The following is a 20,975-nucleotide window of genomic DNA, read 5'->3' as shown; positions in this document are numbered from 1 at the left end:
AAACCAACAACCACACAAAAAAAACCAAAAAGAAACAAACTCAAAGAAACTCTTCCACCACTTATCTTGGGCAAACATTTCTGTATGTTAAAACTGCAGATTTAAGTCTAATCTTTTCTTTACCGTTTTATGTAACATTATATCAAGGCAAGTTCCAGCTTGCAAAAGCAAATTTGAATTCTTGAGTCCTTCATTTACCTCAATGAGCCATGAACTTCTAAGAGTAAAAGCAGCGTGCGGTATAAAGCACACAGCTAAAATAAGCAGCAGTTCAAAATTGACAGTCTCAGTAGTGTGAACTTGGCCTTGTTTTGTTCTTTGTATCTGTACTGTACTGTTTAGAAATTAACTTTTCGTTTAATGACATGAGCAAAATGCCTCGTAAGACCTTTGCACAATAGCACAGCGAATGTTTCTGTAATAACCTTAGTTATCTGTCTGTTTGACTTCTTTTTAATCAGCATCATGATTAAAAAACTCTTTAGAACATCATGTTTTTCAACTTTAAAATATATGAATTATGTTAAATGATTCCTGGCTCTTATGAAGAATACATTTGTATCTTTCACATAATGGATACCTGTACCTAATGTGGACATTTAGAAATGTAGCTGTGCAATCTAATTCGTCTAAGAAATGTGAATAAGGTCTACTTCTGTAGTGCAATATGTTGGGAACAGTACAGATGTGGGATTTGTTGATCCCAGAGTGTAGTTAATGGCAGTACAGACTAACGGAAAAAAAAGCTTGTTAGTAATATTATTATTTTAGTATTATAGTATTAATATAGTATATAGTATTAATTATAGTATTAATTTTGTTAAAGGAAGTAACTAGTAGAAGTGGAGGTATTGAAACTTTGCTCTTCCATTAATTGTTTTTTTTCATGTAATGCATGTTCTCTCTCTTGTGCTGTAGACCCAGGTTGATGGACAGCTTTTCTTAATAAAACATCTTTTGATTCTTCGTGAACAAATTGCTCCTTTCCACACTGATTTCACCATTAAGGAAATTTCCCTGGACCTTAAGAAAACTAGAGGTACTAAACAGTTGCTGGCTACAGAATGGGAGGAGATTGTTCTCCCTTAATGTGCCAGCAAAAGTTCTGGGTTTATTTTATGTTCATTTGCAATGATCTGTATGCTTGTCCTAATCTTTCGCTTTGCTCTTATCTTCTCTGAAAAAACCCCAAACCATTCTCTTATTAAGCACGATTCAAGATGTATCTTAACACATTCTTTATTTTTGTATGAAATGTGTTTGACTGCTTTTTGCTGCTGACCTTACTTATTTATCCAGTCCTTTTTTAAGAACAGCTACGTAATCTACATTTCTGCTGCATAGAGATCTTTCCCCTTTTCTGACCCTTTAAAGGAATAACTTCTGTTACTGCTGTTTAGCAGGTGAATTTGAAAATACATAGTTGACTTGCCTAGAACAAATTAAGATTTTCCAGACCTTTCTGTGAGATTTTATTTAGGAAAGGATTTTTTATGTTGCAGGTTCAATAAGCAGTATCATTGAGTAGTTTTATGTGGCAGGCATGTCTGTTGTAAGAAGGGAAAATAGAGAGTAGTGGCCATGGTCATGATTTTTAAAATTGTACTATGGTACCTTTGTAAAAATGCAGAAAACCCCCTCTCAATACAAAAGTGAACAGTCATACACTTGTCAGGTTTATAAAGATAATGGGGAAAAATAATTTGAAGCATGTCAAGTTTCTCTTCTTCCCTTCCAGAAGAGAAAGCTGAAGAAATAACTTTTCTTTCCTGCCATCTAATAAGTTGCTGTTTTAACTCTGAAGCAAGCAGTTCTTACACTAACCATTTCACCTCTTGCATTTGAACATCAAGGAAACCTCCTACCTGTTGAGTAGTTTCTAGTTGACTGGAGGTTAAAGGGCAAATACATCCTTTTGGTGTCTTGTCCTGGCTGACACACAACTTTGTTCTCCGTCTTCATTTAATGGAATAAATTTTTGTGCCAGCCAGTGCTTTGCAGGTGGTAGTGGTAAGTAACTCAAAACACTTTCTTTATATTGGGTGGTGGCGGTTGTGTTGAAAAGATGGACGTTCTGCTTAGTTCTTAACATAGTGTAGCATAGGTCAGCGGGGCTTTTCTATTTGGGATGAGTTGCAGAAGAGAAATATCAGGGTTAATATGAGTTTTACTGTGTTCTAGACAATCACACATAGATTTAAGATTTGATTTGGGATTTATAGACAAAAGGACACTACTTAATGTTAAAGTCATGCTTCTGCTCATTTTTTCTTAAAGTAGTATAGTACTAAGTAACTGAAGTATACAGTGGGAAGAAGTGACTTTCACACTGACTAGCTCATAGGCTTCTCATCAAGAGCTTGGGCTCTTTTTGGAATCAGTGAAGTTTCTGGGAAGTAATTCAGAGAACAAAATGAAACTTTCTCTGCAGTCTCCTCTAACTTCAACAGAGTGCAGATTCTTAGTTCAGTGCGAAGCTTACATGCCCACGTACCTGGTATTTCATCTTTGTTTAATGCCTTCGACAGTACTTCTGTAACTCCTACGTCTTGTTTCCCTTTCATTGTTTTATACAGCAAGAGGGGTGCAGAGTTAGTTTTGAAATGAAAAAAAGCAGATGGGTGTGTGGGATGATAAGTGAATGACATTGGGGCAACAAGCCATACTGAAACTGTGGTGATGATTTTATTTTTCCCTAATCTGACTAGATTTCAGGTTGACAACATCCCCTTAATGCTATAGGAATAATTTAAGTATTGTGTGTTAATTGCAGGCATCATTACAACTTCTTGGGACTTCTACAGAGACCATAAACATGAGCTTATCTCAACCTTCGTGTTTTTGTTGTTTAATCCTAACTGAAATAATTAAGCACAGAGGAAAAGAGTGACAGTTCTGAGTTATTTCATTCAAATGTACTTGATTTTCCCAGGCAACATGGGTCTTTAGCTGCTTAATTAAATAGCCTATGTAGAAGTCTCTCATTTGTAGATACAGTTACGAAGGGAACAGAGCTCACACAATTTGTGTGCTGATAGCCCTGCAGCTAGGATCAGTCATTTGGTGGGTTGATGTAATGTATTTATCTATTTAGACTGTGCAACTCTCAGATTCAGGTTTACCAACTGAAAAATGGTGTATCAAGCCTTGCGTGTTTCTGAGCTTGTGCACTTGTGCATCTACACCCAGCAGCAGTGGAATCATTAATGTTATATTCCTAATCATGCTAGGCCATTTTTTATGGCTAAATTGGTGATTAATGTTCTTAATTCATGGAGCTGAATCCCATTGACTTACAGCGTGAGTGACTTTCTGATTTGCAGATGCAGCATTTAAGATCCTGAACCCTAAGACAGTTTCAAGATTTTTTAGACTAAACAGCAACAACGCCTTGATACAGTTCTTACTGGAGGTAATATGGGCTCTTACTTCATAAAGAAAAATTTGGTCATTTCAGTGGGTGGCGATGTCTGGCAAATAAAAAGGAGAGACTTCTTGTCTTCTGTTCAAGGGTACTCCAGAAATCAGAGAACATTATATCGACTCTAAGAAAGATGTAGATCGTCATCTGAAGTCGGCTTGTGAGCAGTTTATTCAGCAGCAAACCAAACAGTTCATAGAACAGCTGGAGGAGTTCACAACAAAGGTACAAACATGTTGTATGTTTGTTAACCTAACAAATACTGGTAAAACAAGGGAATTAGTATTTAAATTAAGTACAAGAGCAGTTGCTAGTTCTGTCTGATTAGCTGAAGATGATGACATTTCCCATTATAAGGTTGTACTTCCCTTTAAGTTCCGGCAACAATTTTCCAGGCATTTTTGAGATTGATGGATTAAACAAACATGACATAGTTTATTTTTAAAAGCAACCCTTATGGTCTTCAATGAAGAAGCTTTAATGTTTCATTGGGTCAAAACAGGTTGTGAAAGTTGGCAGGAGCTTTTCTGTTTGTGGGAAAACTCCTACCATGGCTGAATTTATAAGCCTTCGAAAATGATCTTGGGTCATGTGTGTTCTTGAGGGGATGTCTTAGACTGTAGTTGTGAAGTTCTGTCCTCAGCACATTTTACACTGGTGAGGTGCTGGCTGAGCAGAACTTTACTCCCATGTCCCGTTTGTGACAAGTTCCTTCTAAAAGTTGCTCAGCAAGATTAGGCGTCACGGGGGATGGGAACCAAAAGATGTCTTGTTACAATGCACTTTTTCTGGAACCTGCTCTAGAGCTCAGGATCTTGAGAACACCACTCAACAGGATCTATTACTTCTGGAAAATGAAGAGTGTGGTGTGGATCCTTGTGTACTGAGAATAGGTGGTTTTACAGCATGACATCTCAGAAACTGAGGCTACGGCATTGCATGGACTTCACAAATATCCCAGCTGCTGGGTCTTGAGACTTTAGGAGATTACAGTGTTACATTTACTGATGGTTGTCATGTTGGGGTGAGGTGCCAGTGGCAAGTCTGAAATATATGTGGGGAACCACTGAGATTGATAGATCATCCAAGTGATCCCAATGATCCATTGGGAATCTGGGGAGTTTGACTGACCTGCTTAAGTATAAATCTCTTTTGAAGTTTCTTTGCATCCTTAGTTGTCTAAGCATATTTGTAAATTTAATCTCATTTTGAATATTACTTTTCAGAAGTGATCACAATTGTAATTTTGAACTGCATTTCTGTCAGGCTGCTTCCCCTGTGTGTTGCTAAGTCAATGCACAGAAGAGAGAGCAGGGGAGATTCCGTACCCTGCAGTATTTAAGAGACCTGTGCAATTGTTACTCGGTCACTTTGTTGTCAGTTCAACTGAAAGAAACATAATTTTGTTGATTGTACTTGTTTTAGGTGGCTGCTTTAAAAACAATGGCCACTCAAGGAGGTCCCAAATACAGCCTTTCACAGCAGCCTTGGGCACAACCAGGTATTTGCTTTGTCTTGTATTCATGTTACTTCTGAGATGCTTGTGGGCCATGATAATTTATCACTTTGCGACTTCTTCTGGAAACTTCGTATCAAATGGGGAAAAAGACCCTTTCCCTTCACCATTTTTGGTAAAGCAAAATGAGCTGCGTTATATGGGGCTCGAGTATTTTGGAATGTCATTTGTCTATGTGCCTGATTTATAAAACGTAGGAATCTGAAAAGCTGGCCAGATAATTTTGGATGGTGAGATTGTGATTGACTTGGAAAAATTCTAAATACCTAAGAACTGTCCACCTTTTTCTTGAAAATTCTGGCTGCCTTTTTCACCTGTGTGCTAATTTAAATGTCTTAAGATACTTCTAAATCAAAACCTGACAAACTTGAGAATATGCACTTAATTGGTGCAGCAGATGAATGACTCGAGCACTTCTCAAGCTGTGACCGCTCTTGCATGAAAACAGCATTTCCGCAACTGCCTACAGAATGTGCTCAAGGAATTATTTGATTACATTAAGATAAAGCTTTTGCTTTTGTAGGGAAAAATAAATCTGCATTGAAGTTTTTATTTTCTGTACATTTTGTACTTACTTCCTTTTTGGTTTTCCTGTCACTATGCAAAAATGAAATCCAGCTTTGTTTCCATCTTCTTAAAAATTCAAATGTGAATGCTTCCTAGGAACATTTGGAGTAGTTTAGATGTTCCCTGTGTTGTTTCGCTCTTCACATTACAAAGTTGTGCTTCTGGGCGACACCAAGAAATCTGATTATTCCAGTTCATACATTGGAACGTTCTGTTACATCATGTTCTTAAAATGCAAACCCAGCCACGTTCATTCATAATTCAGTGCTGCTCCATGGGTCAGACATTCTCAAGGGCTAACATGAGCTTCTACTTAAAATCTGCTGCCTCTTCAGGAGTATTTTTAATGTTTGTTTGGAGATTATTACGTGTGTAGAGGCAGATCTAAGCATAGCTTCTGTTGTTTCTTGGAGTCATTTGTTTGCAAAGCAGGAATAGGTAGAAAATTTAGATACAGTAGAAATTGAAGAAAAAAATGTAACATAGTATTTTAACTTCTGTAATTTAAAGCTTTGAATGGATTTTTCCCCTGCCCTTTAAGCAAAGATCTTATAAAACCATTAAAATACTTACCAATAAAGAAAGGTGGTCTTGTCTGAGAGAGGATTCCTGTCTGGTTGATTCAAAACCCAGATGGCTGTGCATCCTGTCTTCTTACAGACATGGGTTGTGATCACTAAGGAGGATTTGTGCTGCACTGTTCTCTTTACTAGCACTGTTAATTCCCCAGCAGTTTTTTTCCAGGCTAGTTTTCTAGGAAGAACCATATATAGAACTTTATTGCTGTTGGAAATGTGTAACTTCAGGAACCTCAGGCAGGCGTTGCTTGCAGAAATGGTTTGGGTGCATTTTCTGCAGGGAAAGAGGGGCTGCTTTCTCGAGTGGGTCCCAAAAGAAAAGCCTTGTCTGGCATGTTGTGATGATGGGTGGATGCTGCACAGCCCAGTCACCCCCTCTTTCCCTTTTACACAGCCCTGTGGGTATGACCAGACCCAGTAAAGTCGAGGGGATAATCCTGGAGTGTGGATTTCATCCAGCAGAATGCCATTTTAGCCTAGTAAGCATGTTTTCTTTTACTTTCAGCAAAGATCAACGATCTGGTCTCTTCCACTTATAAGACGATAAAAACAAAGCTGCCATCAACGTTACGAAGCATGTCGTTATACTTGTCCAATAAAGATACAGAGTTAATTTTGTTTAAGCCGGTCAGGGTGAGTATCACTAGATGTACTTCTACATGTTTTCCTGTACGTGTGTGGCCTTCATTTAGTTAATGACTTTAAACACGTTCTGTGGGACCACTCACCTTGTATTTCTGTGTGTGTATGGATATAGGTATAATATGTCTATATAAATGTATGTATGCATATATTTTTAAGTGTGTATATACAGACATACATACATTTATCTGTATATCTGTAGAATTATTCTAGGCTACCAGTCCAGCCAGTAAACGTGAGACAAATATCACGCACATGTAACAATGAACAGACTGTTACAATCACTGTGGTGTCTCTGATCTGACAAACTTATTGGAAAGACCCATGAAATAAAAATAATTTAAAAAGCAATCGAATAATATGTTTTATAATGATATGTTTAACTTAACAAAAACCCAGACAACCCCAAAAGAAACCAAAAAAACGAAACCATCCTGCTCTCCATTGTACTCAGCCTATATAACACACACATATTACGGGGAACGGACTGGTTCTGTTCATTCTGAACATCTTCCACTTGGCAGTTCATGAGCTACTAAAAAGCAAATTAGCTCTGTCTCAGCCACAACCAGTACAGCTTGGTTGGTTACACATGAACAGAAGCACTGGAGGCAGAGAGGATGATACAGTTTTGACGGGAGACCCTCTGTAAACCCACCAGAGGGAACCAAGCTTGAGTTTTAAACTTCCAGATTAAGTCTGTAGGACTCAGTGTTTCAGCTTAGCACATCTCAGCAGAAGTTTTCAGCTCACAGCTGGATTCCTTGTGGCTGTTTTGGGGCTTGTTTTAGAAGAAAAGCTCTTAAAGCTCAACTGCTTCTCCCTACTTGGTCACATCAGTAGCTACTCTGGTTCATGTTTGAGATGGGTGTTGTCTCTTTTAATATTGAGTTTTTCCTTCTTTCCTTTAAAAGAATAACATTCAGCAAATGTTCCAGAAACTCCATACTTTGTTAAAGGAAGAATTTAGTGATGAAGATCTCCAGATCATTGCTTGTCCTTCAATGGAACAGGTATATGTTGAAGCTCCCTGTTTTATCAGTTGCTCTTTTGTGTGACTGGCTCTTTTAAACATTAATTTTTCATTTTTAGTATTTTCAGTGTTCAGAATCTGTATTTATTTATTACCCCCTTAATCCTGGATGATTAAACTCAGGGCTTTATCTGAACCCTAGCTCTCAGGTGAAACATGTTTGCTGGTTTTTGTTTTTTAATGAATATCCAATGGAGTTTTTAAACTGAAGGTGGTGATTGATGTTGCTGGGGATTGAGTTGTACAACATCATGGCAGAGCTTTGCCATTTCTGGGCATTGTCTTTTCAGAGAGATATCAAAGCTAGTGAATATGCTTTTTAGAAGCCTGTGCGTGTGAAGGCAGTCCTGCTTTTGACAAATACAAAAAGAAGCGACTTTTACATTTAGGAAGCATGAAAAAAGAATTACAAGGGTTCATTTGAAGGCAATTGCATTGGTAAAATGTGCAGATGTTTATGGAAATGTAAGCCTACATAATAAGGTCTTTAGTCTCAGAGATGATTTGGGTTAAGACTTCTCTGTATTAGGATGCTGTGACAGAAACCAAGCAGGTTTTTAAAAATCTGGCTTTGACATTAGTGGCCCAGGGAATGTGGATAGAATCATTATTATCCCAGGATGCCAATATATGGACAGATAATCTAGTTTGCAGATTAGAGGACATTTCCTGCAGTGAATGTGGCCACAGGGATGTGTGATAACCATCCTGGAGCACAGAGTGGGAGTTTTGCCATGAAAGAAGGTGGGGTTATCCTGGAGGAGACGGCTTCCTCTAGTTGTTTGTCTGTTAGTCCTTAGGATCACTTCTACAAACTGAAAAGTATGGGGATCCATATTGTAATCTGTGGGAAATAAGTATTGCAAAGGGTCCCAAATGTCTTTCATATATCTAAGATGAATGTTAATGTTTTTTGCCAGTGAGCTTATCTTTTTTTAAGTCCTTGACAATGCATGAAGTAATTTTAAAAACTTGGATGCAGTAGGTTGTGACTGTTGAAATAACTAGTCTGCATGGTCAAAAATCACGTTTTAAAAAGCCTGTGAATGGGCGTTTGACTGGAAATTTTGGCCAGTTGTTTTGTAGCTGTCTTCTCCTAACTCATCTAAGTCTTCATGTGGTTCCTAGGAATCCTGTTTAAAGGTTTAAATATAAGACATCAGTTCTGAAACTTAGCTGCTCTGTCTAATGTAGGCTTTCCTTTTGTCTTTCAGGTCAACTTACTTTTATCGATGTCCAAATAGCCCAACAGCGAGGCTGCTTGAAATAAGCTTCAGCTGAATGCCAGGCTGTGAAGGGAATGTGAAGACATTTGTTTGAAGTAAACGAGGGATCCCACTGTGCAGTCCAGTCTGCGGCAAAACTCTCCAGACTGCCTAACCCTCTTCTAGGAAAATCAAACAAACAAACAATCAAACAAAGAAAAGCAAGTTTTATTGATTTGTTAAAGGTCTTTCTACTCATCAGTTTGAGAAGTGGGGGGGAAGAGAACAAAACAAAATACCCTTTTGTGATCACTCTTTTGGAAGCTCAGTTACTGCCTTCTCCAGATGTTTGCAGAGGTGTTGTTTTTTTTAATGTGAAAACCTTTCTTGCTTTCCTTCAGTAAGCTGATGTATGCAGAGAAAAGCCACACTGTCAAAGTCATGCTGGAAATAAAGCACAGGGAATCAAATGGGAGCGGTAATAGGTATTTGCAATGTTTGGAGATAAGCACATTGGTGTGACAATTTGATGTTGGTATGACAATGCTCCAGTTTTTCCTTAACTCCCCTGAAAATCCTGGGATTCCATCACAGATACTCTTAGTTGGGAAAACTTTGTTTCCCTCATGTGAAGCATTTTTTGAAACACTGGATTTGCTGGTTTTCTTACGCTGTTCTGACTGGGAGCTGTAAGATCTGACCTGAAGTTTCATGCTTTAACCTTCCTTCATGTAAAAAAAATCTCAGTTTTTTGAGATTTGCCATGGAAAGCTGTGCAATATAATTTCTCTTCTTTCCGAGGGAACTACATATTTTCAGATGCTTTACTGCAAAACTTAGCATTGAGATTCTCAGGTACTTACTTTTAGGTCAGAGTTGGTTTTTGGCCTTACCCAAGATCAAACTGTTTAAAGTGAGGACTGGGACTTGAACAGCACTTGTGCTCTGGTGGTAAGTGCTAATAAGGGTGTAGGGGGATGCCAGAAATGGAATGTGCCAGCCTGTCAGATCAGCGTTGTAAACGGGATAGGTGCTTGGTAACTGGTCGACAATGCACGGTGTTCAGGACACATTAATTGGTCATTATTTCGGACAGCTGAATGCTGAACACTTGGCCATTCATGGAATGAAACACTACGAGCAGCTTCAGGGTGTCTCAGTGCTGGAAGCCTTTATTGTGCAGCACTGCAAAAGGAGAGTGTAGTGACTTATATAGCAGATTTTTAACTTATTTATAAATCCTGTTTTGTAGTTTGGGAAATGTAGAAATTTCCATGCATATCGGTGGTGTTCTGATCTCATAACTTTCCCATTATAAATGACGTGGTTGGAGACTGAGATGGTAGGATTTAAAACTACCACAAGGAGTGTTGCAGCAGTGGTGCTGAGGTACGTAAATGGTACTCATAGGACCTTATATGACTCTCTAAGAATTAACTAAAGGAACTAACAAAGAAGACAACTTGCCCTTTCTTTTTACTTATGCAGAAATACAGGCTGTAAAATAATGCCCAGTGCATTGTAATATATGTATATTTGTTTTTTATAAAGTTTTACAGGAGGGCTGCATGGTCGCTGTACAGAGTTACGACTGACTTAATGCAGACATTGTACAGAAAAGACGTGAAGGATGAACCGTTGCAATAGTCACTCTAGTGCTCGGGATCTTTTTCTCTCTTAGAGTTCCCAGACAGCTCTTGGACAGCTGGTTGAAAGACGAGAAGAGCAATCAGTTTATACAGCCTGTTTGCTAAATGAACATTTGTTTAAACATGTACAGTTTCAGATATTTACGTTTACAAATAGTGTAAATACTTTCAAAAGATTAATTTAAGATGCTTTATATTATCTGACTAGAAACTTGCTGTTTTTAATTTTTTTAAATAAAAATGTTGCCTCCTATTTTGGTCCAAGAGTAAAGCTTTATTCTGTATCCTGAGGCTTGTCTGTCAAGATAAATGTAATACAGAGACAATAAACATTCTGTAAGCACAGGCAGTATGTCGCTGAGAAGAAGTGTTCTTTTTTAGCAGTGAGAGAATTGACTTTATTTGGCACAGATGTATACCTGAGTGCTGAATGTACAGCTAATTGTTAAAGTAATGCCTCTTTATGGTTACAATAAAAGTAAATTTGTATTTTCTTTACTGACAAACAGTCTCTTTGATGGCAATTTTATTAGGGGAAAGAAACCACAACTAATCCAAGAACATATTTTAACTAGGTGGCTTTTACTAGGAGAAAACTTGGGAGCTGGTGGCAGAAACCACAAATATTGTATTTGATAGCTGTTCTTGTTGCCTGGTTACTGACAGACTCATCTACCTGTAGTTTCTCATTAGCACATACTGCTCCTCTGGGCCTTAGTATTGCAGAAGCACATCAAGCAGAGGTTTGTGGTTTGTTCCCTGTTAGATCCGCATGAAGCTTCCCTTCACCTCTGGTTTTGACAATGTCATTTGAATGAACGGACCTAAGGAAAAATGTTATTTCTTGCGGAATTCAGCTTCCATCTGACTGGTGTGGGGCAGCAATGTGTGACCACTACTTCCAAGGTGCTTGGAGCTGCCTAAAAGAGGTTTGGCCCTTTGGATTGTATCTCTTGAAAATGAAGTGAATGCCAAAGCAGCTGGTCTAGAACTCCCGCTTCTATTTGTACAACAACAATGCCAGCAGTATGGCTTATGCTGTGCTGGATGTTTCCCAAGCAAAAACCATAGTCCCTTCCTCAAACTGCATGTTTGATGTTGATAAAGTGATGCAGGTAGGAAAAAGGGGAAAATGTGCTGCTGAAGAAAGTCATGTGGTGACTGCAGGTAGATCCAGCCCTGTGTCTACATACCCTGTTTCCCTGAAAATAAGACAGGGTCTTGCATTAATTTTTGCTCCAAAACTTATTTTTTACATGTATAGCTGCCTGGACACTATTTAAATTGACTTTTTAAATGAACTGTAACTAGGGCTTGTTTTTGGGGTAGGGCTTGTATTTCAAGCACCCTCAAAAATCCTGAAAAATCGTGCTAGGGCTTGTTTCCAGGGTAGGTCTTGTTTTTGGGGAAACAGGGTGTGCTGCTTTCTCTTACCCTTGTGCATTTTTATCCTCACTGAACCCCAAAACCAAGCCAACGCTGTGGAACAAATCAGATCTTTGAAATAAAGGTGTCTGAATAGATCAAAAAAATACCAGTTGGCCCCTTTCAGTGGTGGCCAACCATGCCACTAAGCCACGGGGCTTAACCATCCACCACCAACTGGAGCACTGACGCTCACGAGATGCCTCATCTTCCCTCTCTCTTGGTTTGTTCCTGTATCCAAGCTGCTGTTCCTCAACACCTCTCCGCCAGCACAGGTGTCTCTGGCTGAGGGCCAAAGCAGGCTCGTTGGTCGTGCTTGCTTGGTATGACAAGCTCCCAAAGTCCAGTTCATCAGCTGCAGGAAGGAAACCATCTCCTCCTTCACAGTGCTGCACAGTGTATAACCCCACTGATCGTATCATGATCCATCAAGTGCTTTTAAATGAGTCAGGCTTGGTGTTACAAGGACTCGATGTACAGGAAGATATGCATTGTGAGCTTGAACAAAGAAGCTTTATTTTCATCACAAAGTGACTCTTACCACCTTGATGAAGGGAACATTGATATGAAATGCTGATGTAACTGCTTGCTGTGAGTCTTAATATCTTCATTTCAGTATTTCATGCAGATAGAAGATGATGAAACATGAGGAGTGATATCACTGAGAGAGGGGTTGCCCAATGTACTTCAACACTCTCTGTATTTTGGACAGCAGGTTCCTGAGTTGAAGTTTTTTAGACTGAAGGAAGAGCTCCTCTTTGCTTTCTGGCCACTTAAGTAGGTGACTTGTCTCTGGGTCTTTCAACTGCAAAGAGAGCCCATGCAAAGCAAAGAGAATTAATGCTGAACCCCTGTGAAGGGAGGTGGAGCAGGAGACCATCCCTTTTAACCCCATCTTTCGTGCTTACCCATGCAGCGTGTCCAGGCTGCCTGTTCCCTCCAGGCCCATGGAGCACGCTAACCCTACAACTCCCCTTTGGAGGTAATCCTCTTCCAATGCATGTCCAAGGGGACTGAGGAGCTAAACTCATGGGTCAAGCTTCCCTGGCTGGGAATGGGCTGCTCCAAAGCAGTGGGGTGAGGAAGATGATTTCCTTACCTAATGTAGTAATGGATCCTGAGAAGAAGTCTGAATTTTGGGGGTGGAAGAGCAGGTGCTAGTGCTTTATGGTTCCACATACTGACTTGGAGCTGTTGCCACCTTTCTGAATAGGTCCCCCAGATGTCTGTTTCCATTAGCAATACATCTTTGGCCACATACAGACTATTGCTATGCGGGCTGTCAACATTTGGTTTGTGCTGGCACCAGAGAAGACAACTCAAATCCTTCACCCTGAGAGCACATCCCCCAACTAAGCATAAGCTCCCGGTGCCATGTCACCTGCATTTCAGAGCTGACCAGTTGTGTTTGCATCCAGAGGAGGACAGGGATGCCCGCGAGTTGGCTGGGACAGTCACACCAGCACCAAACAGGACTGAGCCCTGGCCAGAACTACATTTCCACCTCCAAGAAAGAGTCAGAGGTAGAAAACCTGAGCAACAACAAATACCAAAGGATTTTAGTGCTACTCTCCGCAGATGCTTGTTTTAAGTTAAGTGAAATGCTGTTTAGATAAAATCAGGAGCTTTGTGTTTGTATCGACATTTAATATAAATGCTTTGAAAAGAAATAGTGTTTCAAAATGAATTTGTGAGATGTGCTGTTCTTAACTTTCAGTGACAGCATTTCAATCTTATCTAAATGCTTTCCTGAAAGGGAATTTCATTAAGATTCACACAGCAGGAAATTTGCTTTTGAATGGAACGGTGATTTTTCCACACAAAAATTTGTGACTAGTCTCATGCAGCAACCCCAAACTTGTCTCCACTGGGTGGTTTCCCTGCTGCTGCTCTCCCAGGAGCTGGTACGCAGGAACCAGCTGGGCAGGGCAGGGTGACCACAGCAAGTGCTCACCTTGAACCAGGACCCCACGTTGAATCGAATGCAATTGCTTTGGTTGGCAAATGATAAGTCAATTTGATGCTGAGCCAGGATTCTGATGGTGATGTGGTCATTCAGTTTCATTGTGATGGACTGGAAAGGAGGGCTGTGAGTGTGGTGGCTGAAGTCATGCCACCTCCAGTGCTTCTGGCTGGTCCCCATCTGGTCCAAGCAAATCCCAGTGCAGGGGTTCAGGGCGGCCCTGGGGACAAATGTGAAGCTGGGTGAATCCAGAGCAAATGGCTTTCTGGTCCCAAATGCCAAATGGATCAAACTTCTTGGTTTTGCCATCCAAGAGTCACTGCTGGGACCTGATGCATCAGGTCAGGGACTGTTTCATAGAACCATAGGATCACAGAATAGTTTGGGTTGGAAGGGACCTTCAAAGGTCATCTAGTCCAACCCCCCTGCAATGAGCAGGGGCATCTTCAACTAGATCAGTTTGCTCAGAACCCCGTCCAACCTGGCCTGGAATGTCAAGGATGAGGCACCCACCACCTCTCTGTGCAGCCTGTGCCAGTATTTTACCACCCTGATTGTAAACAAATTCTCCTTGTGTCTAGCCTGTTTAGCCTGTGTTTTAGTAACAGCTTTTGTTCTACACTAGAAACATGTCACAGAAGTTGCCTCAGCCCTGGGAGAGCAAGGAGTCCCTGAAGGGCAGAGAACGCCCTCAGGTGGATTGCGGGCTCCGTGTGTGTGTGTGTGTGTCTGTGTGTGTGTGTGTGTGTGTGTGTGTGTGTGTGTGTGTGTGTGTGTGTGTCTGTGTGTGTGTGTGTGTGTGTGTGTGTGTGTGTGTCTGTGTCTGTGTCTGTGTCTGTGTGTCTGTGTGTGTGTGTGTCTGTGTGTCTGTGTGTGTCTGTGTGTGTCTGTGCGTGTGTTGCACATCTATACCTCCCTGGACATGGTAACTTCTTTCAATTTGTCAGCCTTTATGCTAAAAACAGATCCTCTGTGCGTGCATATATGATCATGCACATGGCTGGGTTCTGGAAATGGCCTTGCAAAGCTATGAAGGAGAGAGAAATGCAGCATGTGGATGGAATCAGCCTGTATTTATGGTATACTGATACAAATTGGTACTGCCCATCCCCCGGCAGCTTGAGTATGGGACACTGGGTACTGTAGTATCATCCCCCAGCTGTAGCATGTGGGTTGTTTCTGTCATTCATGGAATATGTTACATTGAGTTTTTCCTGCCTAAGTGTGAAGAAGTTGATTCTCACTGGGCTGTGAGAGCAGCTCAGACTCCCTCAGCAATACCTTGTGCTGCAGCTCACAAAAAGCAGCAAAAAAAGCACAGGAAAAAACAATATGTAACTGTGCAGCTGTCATGTGCTACAGCGCTGGCCACAGACAAGCCTAAACCCATCCATATGCGGGACAGACAACCTACCCACAGCCTGTCAGTTTTCTGTTTTCCTCTCATCAAAGCTATTACATAATTTTTACAAATATCAGAGTGGTCACTTAGCGTTGCCCTCAATTTACAGCTGCTGGGGGAGGGTGGGTGGGTCACAGCAGCCCAGCCCAGCTTGGTGCTAAGCTGGCAGGCAGCACGTGGCTGATGCCGATGGGGAGTCTGTGGTCCAGCGGGGCCAGGAGAGCCCCACAGTGGGGCTGGCTATGGTTTAGTGCTGCTGGGATCACTTTGGTGCCAGGCCCTAGCAACCTGGCTGCTGCGTGATGGATGAAAGACCAGTGTGGCGAACGGTAGGACTTCAGGAGTCTGATGGAAGCATTATTGCAAAAGCTATTTAAAATTATTTGTAATAGCCAGTTAGATATTTAAGATGTCCATTAATTACTCTGAACACAGGGAGGGCTTGTAAAATAGAGATGGGATTTACTGATTCCTGCAGTTCCTAGTTTTCTGAAGGAAAACTTTGGAGGCTGGGGGGGTGGGGTATCTGAAATTAGTATTTGATCACTCGGACACCAGCAGTTTTTACTGAAAGCCATCCATTACCTCTGTCCAGAATCTGTTTCCTGTAGGCGTGAAATTGTAGCAGGACTTACCTCAAAATTGCCCACAATTAAACAGACATACTTGCAGGGGTTACACTGTAGAAACCATGTTTTGCGGTCAGGAAGAAGGTAAAGTATTTAAAGACGTCAAGAGATGGACCAGTTGGAGAAGGTCCAGAGGAGGCCACAAAAATGATCAGAGGGCTGGAACAGCTCTGCTGTGAGGACAGGCTGAGACAGTTGGGGTTGTTCAGCCTGGAGAAGAGAAGGCTCCAGGGAGATCTTATTGTGGCCTTTCAGTACTTAAAAGGGGCCTGTAAGAAAGATGGGGTCAGACTTTTTAGCAGGGCCTGTTGTGACAGGACAAGGGGTAACAGTTTTAAACTAAAAGAGGGGACATTTGAGCTAGACGTGAAGAAGAAATTTTTTACAATGCGGGTGGTAAAACACTGGCCCAGGTTGCCCAGACAGGTGGTAGATGCCCCACCTCTGGTGACATTCAAGGCCAGGCTGGACAGGGCTTCAAGCAATCTGACCTAGATGAAGATGTCCCTGCTCATTGCAGGGTGGTTGGACAAGGCGAGCTTTGAAAGCCCCTTCAGATCCAAACTATTCTATGAAATTGGTCACGTGAGTCATTGTTTAGTGAGGTACACTCACTGGACAGGAGAAACAAATCAAAAGCGATGTTGACCTCAAGCTAACCAACTCCAGATGTTGAAGTTTGCTCTTGTATGCAGATGATAAGCCCATGTTTTTCCAGCGAGGCCACCTGGGGCTCCATGAGAAGCAGGTAAAGATGATATGCCTTCATCCCTGTACTATAATGGGACCAAGCCATCTCCATGGTTGTGTGGTTAACCTTCACCAAAATCAATCCTCATGCCAGGGTGTCTGGACAGGTGTCACTGTCAAATGAGATGGTTTGATACCCGAGTGCCCTCTCTCCATACATGCTGCCAGCACCTGTTGCCTTGGTGTACAATGTGAGAAGCCACTGCTCTGGTGGGCTGCAGCACAGCCCTCCATCCTTTTAATGCATTTTCACGTAGGAAAAATCAAACTGGAACAAAAACTGAAGATGCTTTTGGAGTGACTTCAAGCCCTGGGGTACCACTGAGCCAGGACATGGTGTCACCTCTGGGCTTGCACTTACCAGAGATGGCCATCAGGGTAGGAACAGACCCCATGGCCGTGGCTCCCAAAGACAGCCCTGATCCTTGGGTATTTGCTGTCCTCCAGGATGTAATAGGTAAACAAGGCTTCCTCAGAGAACATGATGAGAATGGCCACGTTGCCTGATGGGTAGCTGAGAAACAGGTAAGGAAAGAAACAGAAAGCCCACAGAAAGCACGCTTCGAAAGAAAACAGTTGTGATTAGGTTATGGTCGGATTCGATGATCTTGAGGGTCTCTTCCAACCGGAATGATTCTATGATTCTAAAGAACAGTATCTGGGGGACATGACCCAAACCTCCACCACCCTTCACACAGCCAACCACCTCTGTAGACCTAATTTCTTTCTAAGAGTGGCCTGAGCTGCGTAGTTGGCCCAAGAGGCTGTGGCAGGTTACCCCCAGAAGGAAGGTGACAGTAACCCACCTGGAGGTAGGGTGCTCCTGCGGCTGCCCCCCCACCTGAGCACCATTGCTAGTGGATACTAAACCTGACCACTTCCATCTGGGAACAGGAGAAAAAACGTCTGTCCATCAGGATAACATCGTCTTGTGGGCTCCGAAGAACAGCAGTGCTGCAAGAGCAAAATCAAGGAGGTGAGAGGCAGACGGGAGCCTGGAGAAATACTGTGGGGATGCTTGTCCAGACACAGGAGATAGGGATGCTCTGCCACAGGTCTCCCTCTTCCCACATTGGTAAGAACCCCAGAGAACTGGCAAGCCACACTGCCACATGCTTTCCCCCTGGAATTGTTTTTGTTTGTTTGTTTGCTTACTTTTTTATTAAACCCTTTTAAATAACTGAGGAAAACTCATTCTCAGTTCTGTGTTTTTGCATTTCATGTACAAAGCTCAGCTCTTCTTATTTTATGTTATTAGCTGCTCTCTGATGATATAATTTGCTAAGAACCCTCTTTCCATCACACACACAATTTATCCTGCCATGTACTGACATGCAAAACAGAAACATTTCTTTGCTACGGGCTTTGCTCCCAGCATTACAAGGGAGCTGGGTTTTGTGCTTTCTAATAGGAATAAGCAGCATTACCACCTGCTTCTTGGGGAAGAACAGAGAGCTGGGAGCTGAGAACAGCTGGGAGAGGGGAAAGAGAGGAGACCTTGCTGTTGCTTTTTAACATCATCATTAAAAGCAGCAGCTAATTCTCATGTGCAGAAAGGGGCTGTGCTTGAGTTTTGTCCAACTAAAGGGACTTGTCCGCAGCAGCTCCCAGGTGGAGACATTTCATACATGTGAAGTGGTTGACTCTAGCTGTAACTGCAGCACTAATTTCTAACCTGAAGATGCAGGTTTTGGCTCTGCAGAATAGCTAAGAATTCCTTCCTGGCTGTGAGAGATGGAGGGGAACAAAAAAGCAACAAACCGACGATTCTGTTCCTGCTTCCATTTTTCAGGCTTTTTATGAGGCTAAAAAGACAGAGGGTCCCAGGCAGGAGGATTTGCTACCCTTATATTTCAGAAGGGAAGAGCAGTATAATGTGCTTCTATGTCGAAAATAAAAAAGCCAACAAAATCACTGATTGTGTGATAAATCACAGGTAATTTTCTTGCACACCTGCAGAAACTGCAGCGTTGTCTGGTTTGGGAAGAGAGAGGAGAGGCAGGGGAGGGAAGAGAGGAGCCATGCTGTGGGGGGCTGAGCTGGCAGGGACATTCCCATCCAGTCCCTGGCTGATGAAGCAGACCCCCAGTGTCTGTCCTCCCAGGGTCACCAAGGCTGGGACAACAGGCCCTGGGGAGCTCACGACAGCTGGGTTGGGGGAGACATCCCATCCCTTGCTGGACACAGCGGTGACATCCCTACTGTTGAAGTCAAGGCTGCCTGGACCCTGTAAAGCTTTGGCCTGTGCTGTTAAATTGTTGGATTGGGGCTTGGCCTGGGTCCAGGAGCCCTGCTCCAGTGATTCCTAGCTGAGAAGCTTGGATCTGACCCTGCCAGGCAGTTTGGGTAGGGCAGTCTGGTCTGGAGGGTGAGATGAGTGGTATGGAAGTGAGTAGAGCAGGGTCTGAGGCTCCAGTATGGGTGGGGATCACTGACTTACTTGGGGACCACAGCCTTCAAGCTGCATAGGATGCTGCGTAAGTAAAACCCTTTGTACACGCCCCATTAAAACCCCAGGGACACCAGGCTCAGCTTTCCACCTCAGCCATGAACACCTGACTAAGTCCATTGTCAAACAGCCACAAGTCGGTATGTCCCATCAGTTTAGTGCACTCACTGATAACAATTTTAACATTTTGCTGAATCAGGATCTTCTCTGTATCTCATAGGAGATATCAAAATGTGCTTGATTAGAATTGGGGGAGTCTCACAGGATATAAGCAGACCCAACACTATACAGCTCTTTACAGTCCCTGCCTGAAAAGCAACAAGAAGAGATCCCACCAGCTACCCCCACCTTTAAGTGCTCCACAATAAAATCACTGTCCAGCTCCAGGTGGTCTTCTGGAGATGCTGATGTTGGTCGGTGCTTTTTGAAAGGGGTGGTTTCTGGTCTGACAGTGCCTTCCTCTTGTTTTGAGAGTCTGAATGAGATGCTGTTCCCTTAAAAATGTTTAGAAGGTTGTTATTGAGGAAAAGACAATGCATCTCTGTTTCTCCAAGCCTCACATCATGGATTATTTGGAAAGGAGAGGGGATGGTGGGAGGTATTGAGGAGTTTTCATGTCCTTTGCTTTGTTTGAGTACGAATAACTGGAAAGGGAAAATTTAACCAATCTAAGATGGGGTAGGCTCTGTGATGCTGCAGGATGGCTTTCCTAAGAGATGTAAGGGATCTCCTTGCTCAAAACAATGGAACATCACGCCAATGAACAGCTAAGAATTACTTACAGTAATGGATAGACTAGACATGAACTAGCAAGTCTCTTCCATACAATCTTCTGCGCCTCTCAACCATAGGACATACGGCTTGGAGATGACAGGCCTTGTAGGCAGGCAGCAATGCAGATCCATGTTTTGAAAAATTATGAATGTCTCTGGCCAGTTGAAATAAGCATTATGGCACCTTTTAGTACACAAAATGCTGCTGCTCCTCTAGGTGCACTGCAGCTACCATGTGCTTCTGGCCCCAGATCAGGCCCAGCAATGACAACAACTCACCAGTGAAGGTACATACCAGTAACAAATTTCAGATACAGCCGAAGTATTTGCCTGTGGTTCTCAAAGCCTCCTTCATTCAAGCTAAGGTCAAAAAAAGGGAAGTTAGAAATAAAATCAGATTGTTGACTAATGACACTACCCATGTAATTTAAGGGAAAACAAGTGTCATGGGATGTTATATCAGGATTCGCCTGAAGCAATGCAGATGCCTGTGTATGAGATAGACACCACAGATGTCTTTCATAGCTAAAGAAGAGATACAGGAGATCCATCTCATTGCAGATCTGACAAATTGTGCTGTAGAAATGCCTCTTTCCTTGCCCTTTGGTCAAGGAGAGCTGAAGGTGATGGGGGAGGCATGGGTGTGTGCTTGCACAGGTGCGGTGAGTTCCCAGCCTTTGGGATGTCCTACTCACATCACTCATCACACAGGTGGCTGGGCACCTTGTCTTTTTCTACCTACATGTTGTGCACCTGACTGCCACTCTAGTCTCTCAGGGCAAAGCTCAGCTTGTGTGGCCGATAGGACCAAGCACTGCACCACATATGCTGCTGACACCTGCAGAGACAGAAGACAGACCCTACCCAAAATGTTCAGGCCATGTCCTACCTGAAGACCTGAGTGGCACTCAAACCTTGCACTGCTCCTCTGTACCCAAGGGAAATTTAAGTGTGGGCTGTTGCTCCCATGAAG

General features: G+C 42.3%; 2 protein-coding genes across 2 annotated transcripts in view; one reads left to right on the top strand and one right to left on the bottom strand.

Annotated features, from left to right (window-relative positions):
- Window positions 1-11,117, top strand: part of COG3 (component of oligomeric golgi complex 3) — a 32,263-nt gene extending 21,146 nt beyond the window's left edge. The window contains exons 17-23 of the mRNA XM_065054176.1: window positions 919-1,039; window positions 3,324-3,412; window positions 3,512-3,646; window positions 4,847-4,922; window positions 6,588-6,715; window positions 7,639-7,737; window positions 8,972-11,117. Coding sequence (XP_064910248.1) covers window positions 919-1,039; window positions 3,324-3,412; window positions 3,512-3,646; window positions 4,847-4,922; window positions 6,588-6,715; window positions 7,639-7,737; window positions 8,972-9,001 — 678 coding nt within the window. The 3' untranslated portion in view covers window positions 9,002-11,117. The remainder of the gene's footprint in view (window positions 1-918; window positions 1,040-3,323; window positions 3,413-3,511; window positions 3,647-4,846; window positions 4,923-6,587; window positions 6,716-7,638; window positions 7,738-8,971) is intronic.
- Window positions 11,118-12,549: 1,432 nt separating this feature from the next.
- The window catches only part of ERICH6B (glutamate rich 6B), a 38,838-nt gene continuing 30,412 nt past the window's right edge, over window positions 12,550-20,975 (bottom strand). Inside the window, exons 11-16 of the mRNA XM_021286794.2 lie at window positions 20,298-20,362; window positions 19,578-19,723; window positions 17,646-17,734; window positions 17,142-17,294; window positions 13,991-14,219; window positions 12,550-12,841 (exon numbers count right to left, since the gene is read on the bottom strand). Coding sequence (XP_021142469.2) covers window positions 12,695-12,841; window positions 13,991-14,219; window positions 17,142-17,294; window positions 17,646-17,734; window positions 19,578-19,723; window positions 20,298-20,362 — 829 coding nt within the window. The 3' untranslated portion in view covers window positions 12,550-12,694. The remainder of the gene's footprint in view (window positions 12,842-13,990; window positions 14,220-17,141; window positions 17,295-17,645; window positions 17,735-19,577; window positions 19,724-20,297; window positions 20,363-20,975) is intronic.

Source organism: Columba livia, chromosome 1 (genome assembly GCF_036013475.1).
Source record: "Columba livia isolate bColLiv1 breed racing homer chromosome 1, bColLiv1.pat.W.v2, whole genome shotgun sequence".
Classification (NCBI taxonomy): Eukaryota; Metazoa; Chordata; class Aves; order Columbiformes; family Columbidae; genus Columba; species Columba livia.
The sequence above is the reverse complement of the archived record's forward strand: the minus strand, read 5'-3'. Positions and strand labels throughout refer to the sequence as shown.